Source organism: Curcuma longa, chromosome 7, assembly GCF_044706935.1.
Source record: "Curcuma longa cultivar G26 ecotype Majalengka, Jawa Barat chromosome 7, ITB_CL_G26_1.1, whole genome shotgun sequence".
Taxonomy (NCBI): domain Eukaryota; kingdom Viridiplantae; phylum Streptophyta; class Magnoliopsida; order Zingiberales; family Zingiberaceae; genus Curcuma; species Curcuma longa.
The window spans coordinates 7,281,561-7,299,760 of record NC_133867.1 but is presented as its reverse complement, the minus strand read 5'-3'; the positions used below and the strand labels follow the sequence as shown (position 1 = coordinate 7,299,760).

The following is an 18,200-nucleotide window of genomic DNA, read 5'->3' as shown; positions in this document are numbered from 1 at the left end:
CTCCGTCCCTGATCCAACAGTTAATATCATCTAGCGCTGGTGCGTCTTCTCGCCGTCCTCTTGCACCGCTTTAATTTTACAGCGTCGCGTGGAAGTTTTATCCCAACGTCACGCCTCGCTGTTCGTACTACGGCCTATTCGATGACTGCGACGACCTACCCTGACGATGTCCTCGGCGAAGCGGGGAGGGACCCTGCGTGTCCGTCCAATTGATGGGCGAGTGGGAATCAGGGTATATTGCGTACTTTATTTTCCAATTTCGCGCAGGAAAAGTACGCCGGTATGGGCACCGAATACAGGGAGAGGGAAGCGGGGGGCCGACGTGGGCTGTCGGATCAGAGAGCCCGGCCATTCTAGGCCGTCCGATTGCGTGGGGACGCATGTGCCGGCTTCAAGAGAGGTCGCTCTCGAGTCGTACGGCGTGCCGCAGAGCGCGTGTGCTGCGATCGAAACACGCGAAGCCATTTTATTTTATTTATTTAGTTGCTTATTTAACTATTCAGCAAAACTTTCGCTTCACCCTCCCTAATTTTACTATTTACTTTCTATTTATCTTCTTTATTTTAATTTTACTATTTACTTTCTATTTATCTTCTTTACTAAAATACCCTTGAGAGCTTCGCATGGAGAACCTATCTTAGTAAGAGTCAGTCTATTCTTCTTGCAAAGCAACACGCCCCACAACGGATGGCAACTTCTGCATGAATTTACTAAGAGCAATGATATACTAGATAAACATACAATATAAAAATACAATATAACACATTATAGATCTGAATCCATTTAATGGGTCTCACATCCATGCAGTGTAGTATGTTATGTTGTATTTTTATGTAATATATTATTTTTCATTTACTAAAGTGCATCGGGTGCGAGTGCAAAAAGGAAAAAATGAATCGCAAAGAGCTAAGGTATGAAAACTATGTGCTATTGTTGAAGTTATGTTATGCTACATTCCTCCTACAAATTAAAACTCGGTTAGCCAAACAATTGATGGCAAAGAGGTATGTATGGGCAAAATCCATAAGGCCTAGGAGTTTTTTGTAAAAATTGAAAGTTTTCACTATTTTCCTTCCCTTTATATATATTTAAAAATTAGTCAGTAAAAATCCTCAAATTTACCCACCCGTCATTTTGCTTTTGGTAGGGTCGAGTGGGTCCCAGTTTATGGCCGACCATGGTTAGGGTATGGGTTCGGGTGTCAGGTAGTCAAAGATGTATGACTCAGATTTGTGTCAGGGCTGCACATTAATATTCAAGTTTGGATAAAATGAGAAAGTAATAAAATTGATTGATTTGAGTCAAATCTGAACGTGGTCTGTGTCGATTTGTTGTCGCAGATGTGTCGACTCCTGATTGGTCCTCTCCATCCGCTACGATCCAAACATTTATTGTGGTCTGGCTGGCTGGCCTACTTCAGTTTCATTCTAACACAATTAAATTTTTGATAACTTTCAAAAGTTTGCTTGTCTTTTGATTCAACTTTTACCTTCTCTTTTGATTGCATAACCATATTTCAAAGCAGAAGAAGAAAAAACAAAAGGATTCAGGCTTCATTTTGCTGTTGATACTGTAATGCTTGTGATCTCTAATCTTCTCTTCCGGATTTATCAGACTCACTGGTTCCCTCCAGTGGCTTCCACATGATATCCTTCAGCCCCGTCGAGAGACTCTTGAAGAACTAGAGATAATAGACATCATCAGCCTTTCTGAACATGCACTACGAAGATACAAGTGCAGTTTTGCCTCACCTTGTGAAATTCAAGCGTATCGCCTTTGGCCTTGCGGAGTTCGACGACGTGCAACGATGGTGCCACTTCGAAAACCTTCAGAAGAAGCAAATATTTTCATCCTCCATAACTGCGATATGAATGTGGAATAACTGAACATACCTCAGTTGCAATGGCTAGATGGCCTTTCCTTCCTGATTTTTCTCCTTGCAGCTTCAGCTGAGGTAGAAATCATCAGTCAAGCTCGGTTAGATCGACAAAAAGACAATCTTGTAGGATGAATCAGCTGCTGAATTGAAGCTTGATGGGGGGTTTAAAGTTAAAAGAACATTGCAGTTTTACAGAGAAACAGAGGAACATGTATGTATATACATATATATATACCTTATAATTTTGTTTTTTCACATCGAAACCCATAGGTTTACAGGCTTCTTCGATTTTCGAAAGTATCTCATTCGCAGGAAGTTTTGAGGTAAACCTTGTTTCCCTCTTGACCAGACCCTGGAAAACTAATATCTCAGCACACATATACAGGAAGTTATCACTCACATAAGAACAATTAGCACATACTTATGCATTTAAATTCAGGGAAACAAGTTTTGTTTAAGCAGTATTGGAAGAATGCAGACTGAATAATCACCATTTGCTTCTCAAAAAGGGTACCAAGATTGAGGCCCTGAGATGTCGAGATGAGATCAAAAGCATTCATTGCGTCTGGCTTTTCCTTGCGTGGCTCAACCACAAGATTTGTTGCTTCCTGAAGATTGAAGAGTAATAGAGATAAATCACCTAGATTGACATTGTTCAGAACTAGTTGAGGATAGTAAATTCTACCTCTGACTCGTCGAAGATCGTATCCACATCACCTAGATTGACATTGGCCGTCTCAAACTGAGGTGGTTGATATCCCTTCTTAAACCATTCATTCTCAATGATTTGTGGGATCGTGATGCGCTGCAAAGTAGCTGCATTATATCAGGAGTACATGCAATCTCTGACTAGTTGTTCAAATTTTGAATTGTTCTTGGTAGCTAACTGATCTTCCTTCGAACAAAAACAACTTACAGTTTGGGGGTTAGGATCTAAAATTCGCTTGATAAGTTTCTTTGCACTTGTAGAGAACCAATTTGGACAGGAGAAGGCTGCTTTGAAGATCTGTGATCCATTCATAAGCATCAGTGGCATATTGACATGGTAACCCTGTTTCAATAGCTATAATCTGAGTGAGCATTGTCACAAGTCACCTTTTTGTATAAGGAAGCTAGATTGGTTTCTTCGAACGGCAAATAACCGGCCATGAGGACGAAAAGAATCACACCACATGACCATATATCTGCTTTAGCCCCATCATAACCTTTGTCTTTGATCACCTAGTAAATTCATACAAATGAAGAAACTTGAACTTGACTAGTGACTATAAATTCAAAGCTAAATTTTCACCTCAGGAGCAACATAGTTCGGGGTACCGCATGTAGTGTAAAGCATTCCATCTTCCTGCAACATAAAGTTAGACAAGTTTCAAGAGACACCTCGACTCATCTACTTATTTTTCACAAGTAAACCTCACTTGTTCTAGTTCATTGCAAAACGCATAACCAACAATCCATGCCAATGTTGAGAACTTACACGAACTTGCTGAGGCAGCGCACTAAGTCCGAAATCTGAAATCTTAAGAACACCAGTAGCATCCAGCAACAGATTCTCAGGCTGTTATGAGTTCCAAGCAAGGGAGCAGAAACAAGTAAAACCAAACAAAATTTGCAAATTCAGTATTGCTAACAGAACAAGGCACAAAACTATCATCGACCTTGAGATCGCGGTGGAAGACCCCTCTACTATGACAGTAATCCACAGCATTGATCAATTGTTGAAAGTACTTTCTAGCTTCGTTTTCCTTTAATTTTCCATTCCGAGCCTAAATAACAAGTCTTCAAAGTATCATATGTATATATGTGAAAGGTATGACCATGGTGTTGATACCATCTGAAGTATATAACAAGAGTGTTAATACTATCTATCTTACAATTTTGTCAAAGAGTTCGCCACCATCTACAAATTCTAAAACCAAGTATATCTTCGTCTTGCTGGCTATGACCTACGAAAAGAGATTCGAGCTGTAAGTAAGATATCAGCTCTATAATGAATCACATTGTCAATGGACTATATATCACTGTCAGTTTACAAGAAATGGTATAAGGAACATCATTTGTGTCTCACCTCATGCATCCGTACAACATTCGGATGTCTAATTAGTTTCATAGTTGAGATTTCTCGTTTTATCTGCAGAGAATTATCCATCGTCATCACAAAGAAACTTAAGAGTTTCATTGAAGGAAGCTTATCATCTACACTAAATTATGAGATTCATACATAAGGTATGGGAGAAAGTTGACTTAAGAGAAGAAAGTTATCAGAGCGAACTTTTTTCTACCACACCGACGATGATGTTACTGAAAAAATAAAACTGAAATGGGCAACTACAAAATCACATTGCCTTAGGGAAAATTTCAGATGAGGATACAATGACAAATAGAATTAAGCACCATGAACACCAAAAAGAAAAGCTATGGAAAAAAGTATGCAAGCTCGCTTTCCACTTGCTTGGCTCGTGGAAAGAAACAAAGAGGCGAGATGAATGAACAAAAAAGAGAAACGAAACATGTAATTTTTTATTGTTGTTGTTACCTGGCCGACCATCTTATGTCGCAAGATCTTATCTTTATCGAAGATCTTGATGGCCACGCTCTCCCCGGTCTCCACGTCCTTGGCGAACTTGACCTTCGCAAAGGTGCCCTCGCCCAGCGTCCTCCCGAGCTCGTATTTCCCCACCCTCGTCCGTCCCACAGATCCCATCGCTTCTCCGTGGCTCCGCCTGCCCTAGCGCAACTCCACCAAACAAACTGCGATTTCCCGGCGGAGCGAATCACCTCCTCCCCTCGCACGACCAAGTGAAGCTCCCCCTTTCCGAAGCGCCGACACACCTGCGACTCCGCCGCGTTCGTCGCCCCGCCGCAAGCTCGGATTTGGTTGCTGAGCTCGGAGAAGAGTCGCCGGTGAAAGTGGAAGAACCGTCGAGGAAGGTAACGGCGTGCTGCGTTCAATGAAGCGTCCATTTATTCCATAATTGCTTATATTTTATTAGGAAATTATCCATTTTTAACCTCCCAAATTTATATTATTTTCCAAACGGCCCTTGACGCGGAGTTAAAAAGTGCACCCGTTGTTCTTTTGTTACGTCGCAAGAGCGACTTTAATAAGTAAGAAAATGAAGATATAGACACGTGTTCTATTAGAATTAGAATCATTAATTATTTTAATTTTAATTTTAATAGTTATGGTAAGTACGGAAACGTATAAAAAAATATTATCCAATCTAATAATTCAGTAAATTATTACAATGGGTGGACCATTTGAGGTGATTTTTTAATTTGGAATAATTGAGGTATTTTTAATTGCATTATTAGTAAAGACCTTCCCTGGTTAGAGTAGTCTCAAGCAAATTATATAAAATTAATATTATTATTGAAATGATCAAACTTTGGGATTGCCTTTAGTCTTTATGATTATTATTATTACTATGAAGCTAATGTGGATTAAGATATAGAATAATTGAGGAGTTGATTGTGTGTTTTATCGATTGAATTCCAATTAACTATGCTCATTCATATTTATTATTTTAGTTTATTGTTAAGATCTACAAATTTAGAATCAATTTTAAAATAAAAGCAAGTTGCCGGCCTAAATAATACTTTTTATGGATATCTAAATAGAAAGCTTCTTGTAGTCAATACTACCAAATCATTATCCGCTTCTATATAATGTTGTCATCATCCATGCTTTAAAAAAATCTAATCAAAAGTATAGAAAAATATATAATGAAAATGACAAATAAATAAATAAATAAAGATATTCGAATTGTGATTTCTTTTTTAAAAATTACGATTTGTCTTTGTTTCCAATTAGTTATTTCAGCCAAAATTGGTCCATAAATGAGGTCCAATAAAAAATAAAACATAGAAATTAAGAGTTGGACCTTAAATTCGGCCCGTTCAATTTTGAGCCGTACGCGAGTTGAGTCTACTAATTTTAAATGGGCCGTGGTTTAGCGAACGGTTTAAATGGTTAGGTTTACGGCGGGAGGTGGAAGAAGGAAGCGAAGCGATCATGGCGACGCTGGTGGCGGGCTTGTACGAGAAGTTCATCTGGGGCTTCGCCTTCCACTCTGAAACGCTAGCCGTGAAGTCTCTATTCTCCTACCTCTCCCACACCGCCCCCATCAAGTCGGTTGCCGTGGCCGTCCCCTTCGCTGCTTCTGGCGGCGCCGACGACTCCATCAACTTCAAGCTCTACGACCTTTCCTCCGCTACAGATATTGGTACCCTCCTCGACCACAATGGCGCCGTCACCGCGCTTTCCTTCCACACCCCGCCGGCCTACCCCGCAACCTCCTCTCCGCCTCCAACGATGGCGCCGTGTGCATCTTCGACGCTGATCCTTTCGTTCACCTAAAGATCATTCCCGTTACCGAAAGGGCGTAATGGATCTCGCCGTCCACCCGTCCGGCCGCGCTGCGATCACGAGGCCTCGATTGTGAGATATGGATGCGGAGACGGGGGAAGGTTCTTCACGGTGTCGGAGGAAAGGATTACAGTGCATGATTCAGAGGACGCGAAGATGATCCATGAATTGAACGGGCAGAAGAGGGTACTTTGTATCGCTCCCGCCGAGGTACCCTTACTGTTTCTGTAATGGTGCCCTTTTGCTACTATTTAGTTAGATATACTAATGTGGATGGCGCCATGAACTTTTAAAGAGTAGTGATCGAGATTTTCACCTCTTTTTAGGATTTGTCGTGGAATCTTTTAATTTCCATGTCCTTTGCTAGAGTTACATTTAGGCATATCTCCTTTGAAATTTATTGAACACGAGCCAGTGTTAGTCCATCAGATATCAATCTTCTCTTTTCAATTTCCCTACTAATGGTTCAGAATTAGTTGGTTCACTTCGGATATCAGTGTTTCCTGCTATTAGCAATTTTTGAACACACCAGTGAATTTTCACTCGAACAGGAAGTGGGCTTGTTCAAAATATGTGCTCGTACTTCGATGTGGTTAACTGAATTTTGCAGCTTGCTGGTTGCAATGACAGTGCTAGCGATTTGAAATTTTGATGGATTACTAAGTTGCAAGACAAATCTTAGAAGGCTTGTTGAACTTCTGGTCTGATGTATTATTGCTCTGGTAAATGTTCTTTATATTAGCATATTATGTGTTCTTCGATAATAGGATGCTAATAAGTATAACACCCATAAACAAGCTGATTCATTAGTTCTTGCACTTCAATATATTTTCTAGTACGCATAGTTCTTGAATTTGAGCAAACTGGTGCGATGTCTTTTACATGTTAAGATAAAGTTTTGATAAGTTCCATATTGGTATAACTCATGAGTTTTTTCTTATGCCACATGATATCAGAATGGAGTGTTGTTTACTAGTGGAGAGGACTGCAGTATCAGTGCTTGGGATACGACAAGTGGGGAAATTGCATATAGCTTTGAAAATGCTCATTCAACTCGGGTGAAAGGACTTGTCGTTTTGAAAAATAGAAGCGAATCCGAGACTTCTGAAGAATTGAATCTGATTGCTTCTGCATCCTCGGATGGTGTGATATGCGTGTGGGATGGTAGGATGATTGCTAAAGATAAACCAAATCATTTGGCTGAGGCTGATACAAAATCTAGACTAACTTGTCTTGCTGGTTCATTTAAGAAATGTGAGTTATAGGAGCTTTCTGTTCTTTATATATATATGCTTTTGTTCTCTTCTTGCCATTAAACATTGCTGCTGTGACATCAGTATTCAATCCTTTCTTGTAAGTCAATTGTTAATTTGCCATTGCACTCCATTTCTGAAATATCTGTGCAAGGTTACTAAAACCTATAGGTTCATTGCTAATGATCTGGTTGTTCAAAGATTCGGTAAGTCCCTATATATGTTAAGGGAAATTTCATTTTACCATCGAGGTTTGCTTGCTTTTTAAAAATGCCTGCCATAATTCTAGGATTTTCAAAATACCCTAGGATATGAAGTCTTGTTATTTTACTCTTCGACCAATGAAACTTTTAAATAACAACAAAATGATGACTTGGTAGTTTTCAACTCTTAGTGGTTGAGGTGTAAAATGATCAGACTTTAAGAATTTTCAAACTCTAAGGGCCTTTAGATCATCTTAAATTTCTGCAAGACATTTTGAAAAAGTAGGTAAAAACTTTAGGGAGTAAAATGAAGATGCTGAATATTTGCATTATATATCACAATGCTCTTTGTAATAGTCTGTTGTGTGTAGAAAACTAATTGGTCATACAAGAAATGTTTGAGATATTTCAGCAGCAATTTATAAGGAAAACAACTATGTTTACTCGACTGTCATGAAATACAATGCCCGGATACATCAAGCAAGTGTATTCAACTTCATAACACTGAACCATGGGGTGCTAGTGTGCCACAATTCTCTTACAAGTTCATTCCTTCCTCGTTCACTGTTTTAGCTCCTGAACCCTTAAAATCTTTGTTAGGTTCAGGCCTGTTTTTCGATCTTCTTAATGTTGCTATGTCTTAAACCCAAAGCTTATGTAGCTGTCTTCTATATGAAGCAAATTCAGTTTCAGATAATATTAGACGTTGCTATCATTTAAGAGACACAATGTCTGACAACATATATAGCCTTCATTTCTTGCAGGACTGTTACTATTTGAAAGATGCATGCTATCAGCTTGCCTTTGGTTCTTCTGCATGGGCTTATTGTACAATCGGTCTAGAATGTCATGAATATCTACAAGTTACAATATTTCTTCCTTGAAACAATTATTTTTGTTGTCGTAAAAGGCTAAGTATTTTTTTCACACCCAATCTAAGCAAGCTATTTATTGTTGTTTCTGAAAGTGTCTTTGCCTAATGTTTCTTTATTCCACATTGCTAATGGAAATTAGAAGCTAGAGAACTGGTTACGAGTCACGTTCCTCAGCCTTCTGGGGAATAATATAATACGGTGCATCTTTTACTGAGAACTTTTTCAGCTTATAAAGGTTTTAAAGTTTTCCTTGCATCAGTCAACTACTTTTGCCATTATTTAACAGCTTCCTGTCCTTGTTAACCATATTTTATATGCAGAGGGGAAAAAGGAAGATGGTCGTGATGGCAGTGGCCGTATTCGTCAGAGCTCACTGCAACGTCGGTTTTACTGTTGGTTGAAATGAAACGTCATGGACTGCTCAAACACTTTCCAGGTACAACATTGTTAACCATCTCCATGCAGCTCGTTAATCAGAAAAATGCTTTTTCCATAATGAGATTTGAATGCAAACTTTAAGAGTCAAGTTAATGAAAGCTTTCGAAATTGAAGATCCAAAATGATAATAGTAGTTCTAAGATTTTCATTTTGAATTTCCCCTCGATCCAATTATATATGATATTATGTGCCCGAGCAAATCAAATGCATCTTGTTATTCTGATTGTTGCATGCATACTAACTACACAAGTGTTTTAATATGTTTGCATTCCAGTAGGCCATTCGAGTAGGAAATGAAATATTTCATCATAGCAGAAATTGCACTAACAGATCATTCAACTATTCAGTAGTAGAAGCAGTCGTCTAATTAGTTTCATCAATTTAGTGCCTTGAAATTTCTATGATTCTAGCACAATATGTGTACAGTAGATCATAATATTTGCATATAAATATGTATAAGCTTAAAGCCATAGAGCACCGGCTTGCTTGAGAAGGGGCACGAGCGAGCCGTTAATATGGCACGACATCACCTTCTCCACACCGCCGAGCAGCTTCCCACCCACGAACACAGCCGGCACGGCGACGGCGGTGGCGCTGGGGACCGTCGACGTACTGGAGCATCCGCCACCTCCAGTGGCGGCGAGAAGGTGCTCCAGCACGGCCTGGATCTCGCGGCTACCGGCCTTGTCGAGGTGGTCGAGCTCGTAAACGGTCGGCCCGACGCCCAAACCCAGCAGCAGCCGCTTCACCACGTGGCACATGCAGCAGCTGCTAACACTGAACACCACCACCGCATTCCCGCTGGCCATCCTCGCCACCCGCTCGAACGAGCTGCCCGCCGTCGCCGCCGCCGCCGCATCATTCTTCACCTCCACCATCCTCATGTTCTAATAACTCCTCCCTGTTTCTGTGCAGCTCTAACTGATTGGCTTATATAAATATTTATGCGTGTGTATATATATATATAACTTAGGACCAGTGCTGAAACAAAACCAGACAACTAACTATATAGAGGAGTTGGCACATGTCCATTAAGTTAGTGATAAGCCCTGATGAGCAATGAATGATTTTAGCTATAATATTTGTAAGATAGCAAACTTAGGAAAATTCTCATACGGATAAGTTTCTACTTGCAAACAAAAAAAGGTGTAATGGCCCGAAGATGTAGAGCATTCTCACTTAGAGACAAATGAAGAAAAGGAAATGAATTGAAATGGTTTTAGGAATGCTAAGTTATTCTTTGAAACACTTGGACACGGAAATGTAAGTGTTTCCTAATTATCTCTTACAGATGTAATTGTGAAACTCTGGAGGCAAAATAAAATTTTGGATACATAAGGGGTTCGAACTGAAATTGTCTCTGTGTACAGAGAGAGAATGGAGAGTCAAAGCAAGCTTGGTGGGGTAGGGGAAAAGCTTTGCAGGTAGGGCTGTAGTGGCCTCTGATGGATGAAGCCCAGCGAACCTCTTCTTCTGCAAGAGAGAGAGAGAGAGAGAGAGAGAGAGAGACCAAAAAAGAAACGTCCGTAACGTGAGACCAACCGACAGCCACCGACAAGTTAACGTCATCCAGCCGCCGTTTGACTCGCTGATCGGGCTGCACATTGCATTCGACCCCCTCTATTTTGTATAATCATATTATTGGTTCCGCCGTTTCCCTTCTCGAGTCGATCAGGCCGTCTGAATCAGCTTTCGACGGCTCTGATCGCGTGAAATGATTCCAGCGACGTCAGTCTGGCCGCCCAAATAGTGTTGAAAATGGGCCAAATAGTGAAACAGGCATCGGGCAACCACGGAATTATCGCTGCAAAGGTTGAACCGCCAACCTAGCGGCCCCCCCAATAAGGGGAAGTAAATCACGGTGAATGCGGGACCGGCCAGGACATGGGGCCGAAGGATTTGCACCGGACCCCAGATTGATGTTATCGCAAATGGAGCCAGGGACCTTCGAACCACCCACCTATCGCTGCAAGCAACCATGTCCTGACCGGCTGATGGGGGCAACCACGGAATTATCAATTATTATGGGTTATGAGAGAGAGAGAGAGAGAGAGAGTATTGGATCCAAAGTCCGAACCAGTTGCGACCCGGATCCATTCTCATCTGCTTCACAATCGAGGATTTAAATTTCAAATAGCTCGATCATGAACCGGCTAGTGCTCTTCAGCTTCTTCGACGAGACGAAGAGAAGAGAGGGGAGGAGCGTTAGCGAGCGATGTTGCGAGAAGGTTGTAACGACGGCGCCTTTTGTGGATTTCCTTCGCCATCGCCACGGAAGCTGATTTCCTATCTGCCGGATGGTGATTCTCTTGTTCCCTTTTGTTTTTGGTAACCGATTCCTTCATCGTTTTGGTACGGATCTGGCTTGATCTGCGAGATTTCCCAGGTTTTGAAGCCATCTTGAATCTCAATGAGAGAGCGTGAAGGTTGTAGTATAGGCGTGTTATGTGGATTTCCTTCGCCATCGCCACGGAAGCTGATTTCTTATCTGCCGGATGGTGATTCTCTTGTTCCCTTTTGTTTTTGGTAACCGATTCCTTCATCGTTTTGGTACGGATCTGGCTTGATATGCGGGATTTCCCAGGTTTTGAAGCCGTCTTGAATCTCAATGAGAGAGCGTGAAGGTTGTACTATAGGCGCGTTATGTGGATTTCTTTCCCATCGCCATGCGAGCCGATTCTCCATCTGCAGGTTGGTGATTCTATGGTTCCTTTGTTTTTGGTAACCGATCTTTCACTCCTTTATCGCTTTGGTAAGGATCTCTATTGATCGGTGGGATTCCCCTGATTTTTTAAGTTGTATTGTGAGAATCTCATCAGGATCGATCGATTAGCTTTCCTATGTTAAGCGAATCTAGCTGATCCGATGAACGGCTCTAAGAGATTGTTGTTAGGGTTCCATAGTTTTTGTATACCTTCCACACATAAAAGCATGCGTGTGAAATAGAGCACACCAAAGCTTCCTGTTCCTGCCTTTAATTTGAGCTACCCGAAGAAATATTCAGCTCTTCGCACTTTCTTCTCCTATTCCCTCAATCGAATACAGAAAGGTCTGGTTACCTAATTATAATGATGTTAAATTGTTGTTAGGGTTCCATATGACTTTGTAGCTTCGACACAAAAGCATGCGTATGAAATAAAGCACCAAAGCCTCCTATACCTGCCTTTACATTGAGCTTCCCAAAGAACTAATTCAGCTCCTTGCCCTTTCGTCTCCTATTCCATAAGTCGGAGAGAGAGAGACAGGTCTGATTACCTAATCCTTTTTTTTTAAATATGCTACATCCAAACTAGTAATCTATCCATTGACATGGACACTAGGTTTTCATGAGCATGTTGGTGCCCATACAATACCATGGATCTTTTATTTGGATATTGTGGTTTTCATTTTCGTATTTTTTATGGTTTTAATGTTGGTTAAGTTGTTCGTCCATGGAATAGTAATATGCATGGATTAGAAAGCAAATCTTAAAAAAGTTAATGTGATTATCAGTTTGTGAGCTACCTTCTCTTTTGAAGGTTTCTAGACATAATGCCTTAATCTTTCTCTCTACAAGTGAAACACTGGTTAATACATTGGTTCCTCAGGACATTGATAATTGTGGCCTAATTTATTAAATTTAGCAATTCATCAATGTTAACCGCCCACGACGTGTTTGCCTACCATGAATTTACTGGAAATTGACCTAGATTGTTTAAATTCTCATTGCCATTTCGAGTTAACCACATAAATTGGCAGCATGCCTTATTTCACATTGTTGATGACTGTGTGAAGATGATCTCAGAGGATTGTTCTTCATGTGTACCCGTGGCTGGAAAGGACCAACTACCAAGTTCTTCATCAGAATCATGTTTTTCTCATGGTTCTATGATAATGGAAATGACACTATATGGATTGAGCACCAGACTGTAGATAATACAAAATTTGGTTCTCTGGGATTTTTTTAGGTTGTCAAAATGTTTCTTTTTTTTTTTTTTGCTAGCATCGCCTCTGGTTATGGCAACCAAAACTTGGCTTCTGATTGCCGCTATGCAAAATAACTGTGGATCACCTTTTCAGAACTGGAAGTACCTTGTGTCGAAGGCGTTAATTCATCGAGGAAGAGGAGGAGCATGTAACATTTTGGGCATTGGTTACGAGAATTGTGGTAATCTCAAGGACAAATAACGATCTCGGCTGCTTTTTCTCTGCCGTCCTTTCTTTGAGGTACGTCTTCTTTTTTTTGAGAACAATTGTCAGTTAGGCGTGGTAATTGCATAGTAAGTTTGGATTGCTCAAGTGAAATTGCGTACAACCGAATAAATAAAAGTTGAATTTAGTGAACCAGGTGGCGACTGCGGTGCAGCTTGATGCAACATAGATTGGTCGCAAAAGGAAAGGGTAATGCCAAAAAAGAAAGAAAAAAATCCTTACAATTAAAATAAATAAATAAATTCCGTAAAGTGTTTGATTGTTAGTTGATTTTGGTCTTCTCTTCCCCAAATAGCAGGCATGGTCGCTGATTGATGCCTCCAAATCAATGCTGGGAATGAAAGAGATTGGACTAGTCCGGTCCCACTGTTATCCTGCGCAATGCGCGTAATAGTTACAGTCGTTGCTTTGCCAAGATCAGAGGTAAAGTTGATACGGAAGCAGGTGCTTCTGTTTTTAGAAATGGACCGTCATAAAGTTGGTACTCATTTCTTGACCTAACCCTTCGTTTTTTTTTTTCACTCGTTCTTTTGTTATGTTCTTTTTCGTGCAAGTTTTTGAAAGAGTTTAAATTGGAATTTTGTTTTATTTTAGTTTTCAATTAAAGTTTAACATCCATTCAAATAAATTCTGTAATATTATTAATAGGCAATTCTCTGCTTTTATCTTTCAGTAGACCCACCTTGAAATACTGTTAATAGACAACTTAATTTCAAACAAATAGAGTTTTTTTCGGTTTTCTTTTTACGTTAAATTTTATAAAATGCATTGAGACTCATTTAATAGTATTTTTAGATTCATTGCATCGCTCTACTTCATTGCATCGCTCTAGCCCAACAAGCTAGTTATTCAAACCAATCAGATATGTCGAACCGTCAAGCAAATCGGGGATATTAAATGGACCAATCGGGCATATTAAATAGACCAATCGATCTATCTCAAGCCCATTATATATGGGGACGCCTAGGCCGATCATTGCCTTGTCGACTTGTCGTTATGTTCTTTTTAGGCCGACACGCCTCTAGATTTATTCAGTTCCAGTCATTTAATGGGCTGATATTATAGCCCAATTTCGCTGTATATAGATTGAAGGCCCAATTCGATTTTAATGGGCCGTAACGGGCCTGATTATAAGGTCGGATGAACTGCGCAAAACACTGGTCCAGTCTAACCTCCGCTGGAGTATCGGTCCAGTTTGATATTGACGGTCCGGAATAATCGCAGATTGATCTTAATGGGTCGACATCAGGTATTCTAATGGGCCGAAAATTGGCCCAGGTGCCCATGTGCCCGTTATGGGCCATGTTTTCTATATGGGCCAAGTTGGCCCATGTTTGTCATGTGGGCCGAAAATAACCGACAACATAATGGGTCTGGATGCCGGCCTGGTTTGATCTTACTGGGCCAAAATGTGGCCCAGCTTGGCTTACATAGCCAGAAACTTTGATCCTAAAGAATGGCCGGATGATCTTCTGAAATATCGGTCTACTTTGATAACGATGGTCCGTAATATGGGTTCAGATTGATATTAATGGGCCAGAAAATAATGGGTTAGTATGGAGCCAGTGTGAACTTGATCCAGTTTGTTTAACGGGCTAAAATACGGGTCGTTCCATCTTAACGGGCGGAAATCTTAGCCCTGTTTAATCACGATCGTTCTCCACGGGTGAACAGGCCGGACCTAGTGAGCCTTGTATGAAATTCAACTTTAAAATGCCCGCAATCTGTGTCCATGTTGATTTTCATAGGCCTAAACTAGGACAAAATTAACATTTAAATCAACGCCAATGTTAGCATTTGTAGGCTAACAAATGTCAGACTCTTTTTTTTATACCTCCAATGGGTCGCAATGTCCGTCCATTAGTCCTTGTGTTGAGCTTCCGGTTTGTTGAATTTAATTTAATGGGCAAATAGCCGGATCCGTCTTAACCGCTGGACCCTCCAATTTATTGAAGCCCGCAAACTACAATAACCGAAAGACAAATTGTTAGATGACAATACATAGTGACGAAAAAAAAAGAAGAAATGCATAGATGTTGTGAATACAGAGTGATTACTGCACACGGTTATATTATCGTAGAATCATTGATGGTAGGTAAGTCACAGATTATATAAATTTACCATACTAGCCAAATGTAAAAGCAACAGGAACATTTGGGTGAAGGAACATGTTCTCCTGTCTCTGAGGACAAGAACCGAACACAGCAAGAGACCGTGGGGCGAACAATCAGAGGGCACACAATAAAGCGTGACTCAAGAGCCATTTGATGCAGGATGTTCCTAAGAGACCTAGACGGCTTCATAAATGAATAGGGGCTTGGCAACATTGCATATGGACGGCCGTCGCAATAATTTGTTCACAAAAGCTCCCTAGTTCTCTGTGGACCGAGATGATCTTTTAGAATTCATCGAACCGAGGAGAAGCAGGCAGAGTGGCTGAGTAACAACTCGGTGGGAAAGTGTCCACAATGTGACATGCACCATCAGTATGGCTTGCCTGCCATGTCTACCGTTCATGCATAATTATATTTCATCAAATATATATAATACTTACTATTGACATAGAGGATACTTAATACTACTGTCCTTGATGCTTCAGTTTCAATTATGGGAGCCATATACAAACTTAAACTATGACAGTGATGACTTGTGACAATTATGGTTGGTATCTTAGCCAACTACTGTGGAAACTATTGTTGCAAAAAGGATGGTTACGTTGCAAGGAGCCACCTCATCAGTAGTCAACAGTAGTAGTGTAATCATTGTGAGAACAATAGAAATTCTCCAGACCTGTGTATTATATTGAAATCAATCATTGCATACAAGTATGATGTATCAATTATACGTTCTAAAAAAATCAATTAGCGTTTGTACTTATCCTTCTTTTACAAGAGAAATTGGTTAGTTGAATATCTTACAATCTATGTTTCACATATTCATGATGTTCACTACTTTTTCAATATAATGAATGAAATTAATTAATATTAGCTACTAAAAAAATTAATAAAGAGTTTAGTTGATACTTTCAAGACCTTTATATTATAGTATTGAAAATTTATTCGAATAACCTCTTTCAGCTCAAATATTTATTTCCAACAGCTTTTAGAGACTCAACCTAAATACTTCATTTTACCCATCTTAAGCTAATTGCTGGTACCTCCAATAAACTGATTGGATAAAAATAACTAATGTTCTTTGGGCAATTGACTAGTTTCAACACAACTTAAACTCTTTAATTTCTTGACTATTTATATATGTTAAATTAAATTGGAAACAAATTGATTTATTGATTGGCAATTTAATTAGATATATTATATTTTAGTATAGAGAAGTTAATGAACAACTTTCTCAAATTTATATAATATTTCAATTATAACAATTACAATATTCAAATGCAAATTTAGTTTAATTCAAATTAAACCGAAGTTCAATTACATGCTTATTCACTGATCAGCTTATATATTTTTTCTTCAAAAATGATATAGAAAACTTTAATTTAATCTAATAATCTAATTAATTCCGGCATGTTCAACATGACAACATTTTCAACCTTCATTGACTTGTTTCATGCACATCTATACAAAAACTTTTCAAGTCCATTAATCAAGCATCATAAACATGTGCTAGGTCGATTCATCAAAACATGCAAAACAGCATTAATACAAAAGTATCTATAAGAGAAAAGAACACTGAATAAAAGAAAAGCATCTCTATCTAGCTCGTGATTCTTATCCAATATCAGAAGCAATAACTTTCGGATGTGCATTAATCAACAGAACACAGTGAGTTAAGCTGCCTAAAGGCTAGAAGAAGCTGAGTCGGAGCAACTGACCATAATGCTTTTGCGTTGAAAGATATTTATGATCGACTGAAACTAATGATTGATGGGCATCAATTTGACATGTAGTTTGGCCCCCAATTATCAGGAGCTCATGGATCCAATAATATCTGTGCCAAGTTGAAGGAATATGTGGTCGAAAAGGCTCCTATACAAGAGTCGTCTGACACGGGACCATTGATCATTGATGATCAGCCAGTAAAGAGCGACTATTTGAAAAGAAAAAAAAAAAGAAGAAGCAACTCTCGCCGATAAAGATCAAATCTTAACGAAATTGGACTGATAGAATAGATGCAATTTGCAAACTAAAAGAGGTCCTTTATAAGGTTTTGTATAGGAGTGAACTGTATGAGATGGGGTGGGTTTCACTGCTTGAGTGTTACCCCACAAAAGTGAATGATGCAGGCGTCGACAAGTCAAAAAGTTCATGCAGCTTTTGCAGGTCTACGGCTACATGCACGAAGCGTTGTGTCACTCACAACTCTAATAATGGATCTCTGGTTGAAGCAACAATTTTGCGTGTAAGGCCCGAGGGGGGGCCTGTCTGGTCGCGGCCGCCCCCTGCTGTGGTGTTTTTCTTTGCTTTCCCCTGATTGTGGAAAAACAAAATGTAAAAGCTAGCAAAAACGTGCCTAGTTCTGCATGTGGTTCTATCCCCTCTCTGACCACCCTTATGGCTTGCAACAGTCCATGTGGATGAAGTTATGATCAAACTTTGAATCAACAGACCAAGCTTCATCGTAACATGTATGGATGGAGGGCATGCAGGCTAATGAATGCCACATTGTTTTCTCTGAAAACAAAATTTGCTTTCGAGCAGATAAAATCCACCAAAGGCAATGGACAACGTGTCGACACTGTGCCGTGGGACGATGTTTCAACTGTCGACGTGCATGCCTAATTATAATAATAAGCTATGGGTCTAGGGTTGGACCAGGGCATGCAATTAGAGTTCCTGATACATTAAATGTGCATGCATTTTCACAGCATGTATGTTCATTCATGGTGTCTTCATGCATTGTACCCCTTTAAGACCTATCCTATAGTGGGTGCGGGCCTTCACGATAAGAAAATGAAACACAAATATTATGAAGCAAACCTTCTAAGGAAAATCTTATAAATCACAATAGTTCGCTACTGTGATTTGAAATCTA

The 18,200-nt window shown here is 39.8% G+C and overlaps 2 protein-coding genes and 1 pseudogene across 3 annotated transcripts; 1 reads left to right on the top strand and 2 right to left on the bottom strand.

Moving 5' to 3' along the window:
- Positions 1-1,422: 1,422 nt before the first annotated feature.
- LOC141832394 (CBL-interacting protein kinase 23-like) lies at positions 1,423-4,829 on the bottom strand. Of its 2 annotated transcripts, XM_074719898.1 has the most exons (14): positions 4,416-4,829; positions 3,948-4,010; positions 3,754-3,825; positions 3,538-3,645; positions 3,357-3,437; positions 3,171-3,224; positions 2,975-3,100; positions 2,796-2,885; positions 2,565-2,684; positions 2,371-2,487; positions 2,115-2,231; positions 1,893-1,949; positions 1,752-1,826; positions 1,423-1,681 (listed from the first exon to the last, which is right to left on the bottom strand). In XM_074719898.1, the coding sequence occupies exons 1-14, from the start codon at positions 4,581-4,583 to the stop codon at positions 1,589-1,591; spliced, it is 1,341 nt and encodes a 446-aa protein (XP_074575999.1). In that variant the 5' UTR covers positions 4,584-4,829; the 3' UTR covers positions 1,423-1,588. The 2 variants fall into 2 exon arrangements, 1 of the variants encoding a protein (XP_074575999.1); XR_012602111.1 differs by lacking the exons at positions 1,423-1,681; positions 1,752-1,826 and having other exon boundaries at positions 2,301-2,487.
- A 1,065-nt stretch (positions 4,830-5,894) lies between these two features.
- Positions 5,895-7,513, top strand: LOC141832562 (uncharacterized; annotated as a pseudogene).
- A 1,965-nt stretch (positions 7,514-9,478) lies between these two features.
- On the bottom strand, positions 9,479-9,901 carry LOC141832307 (glutaredoxin-C9-like). Its single transcript, XM_074719798.1, has one exon. The coding sequence runs from the start codon at positions 9,899-9,901 to the stop codon at positions 9,479-9,481; it is 423 nt and encodes a 140-aa protein (XP_074575899.1).
- Between the last annotated feature and the right edge of the window lie 8,299 nt (positions 9,902-18,200).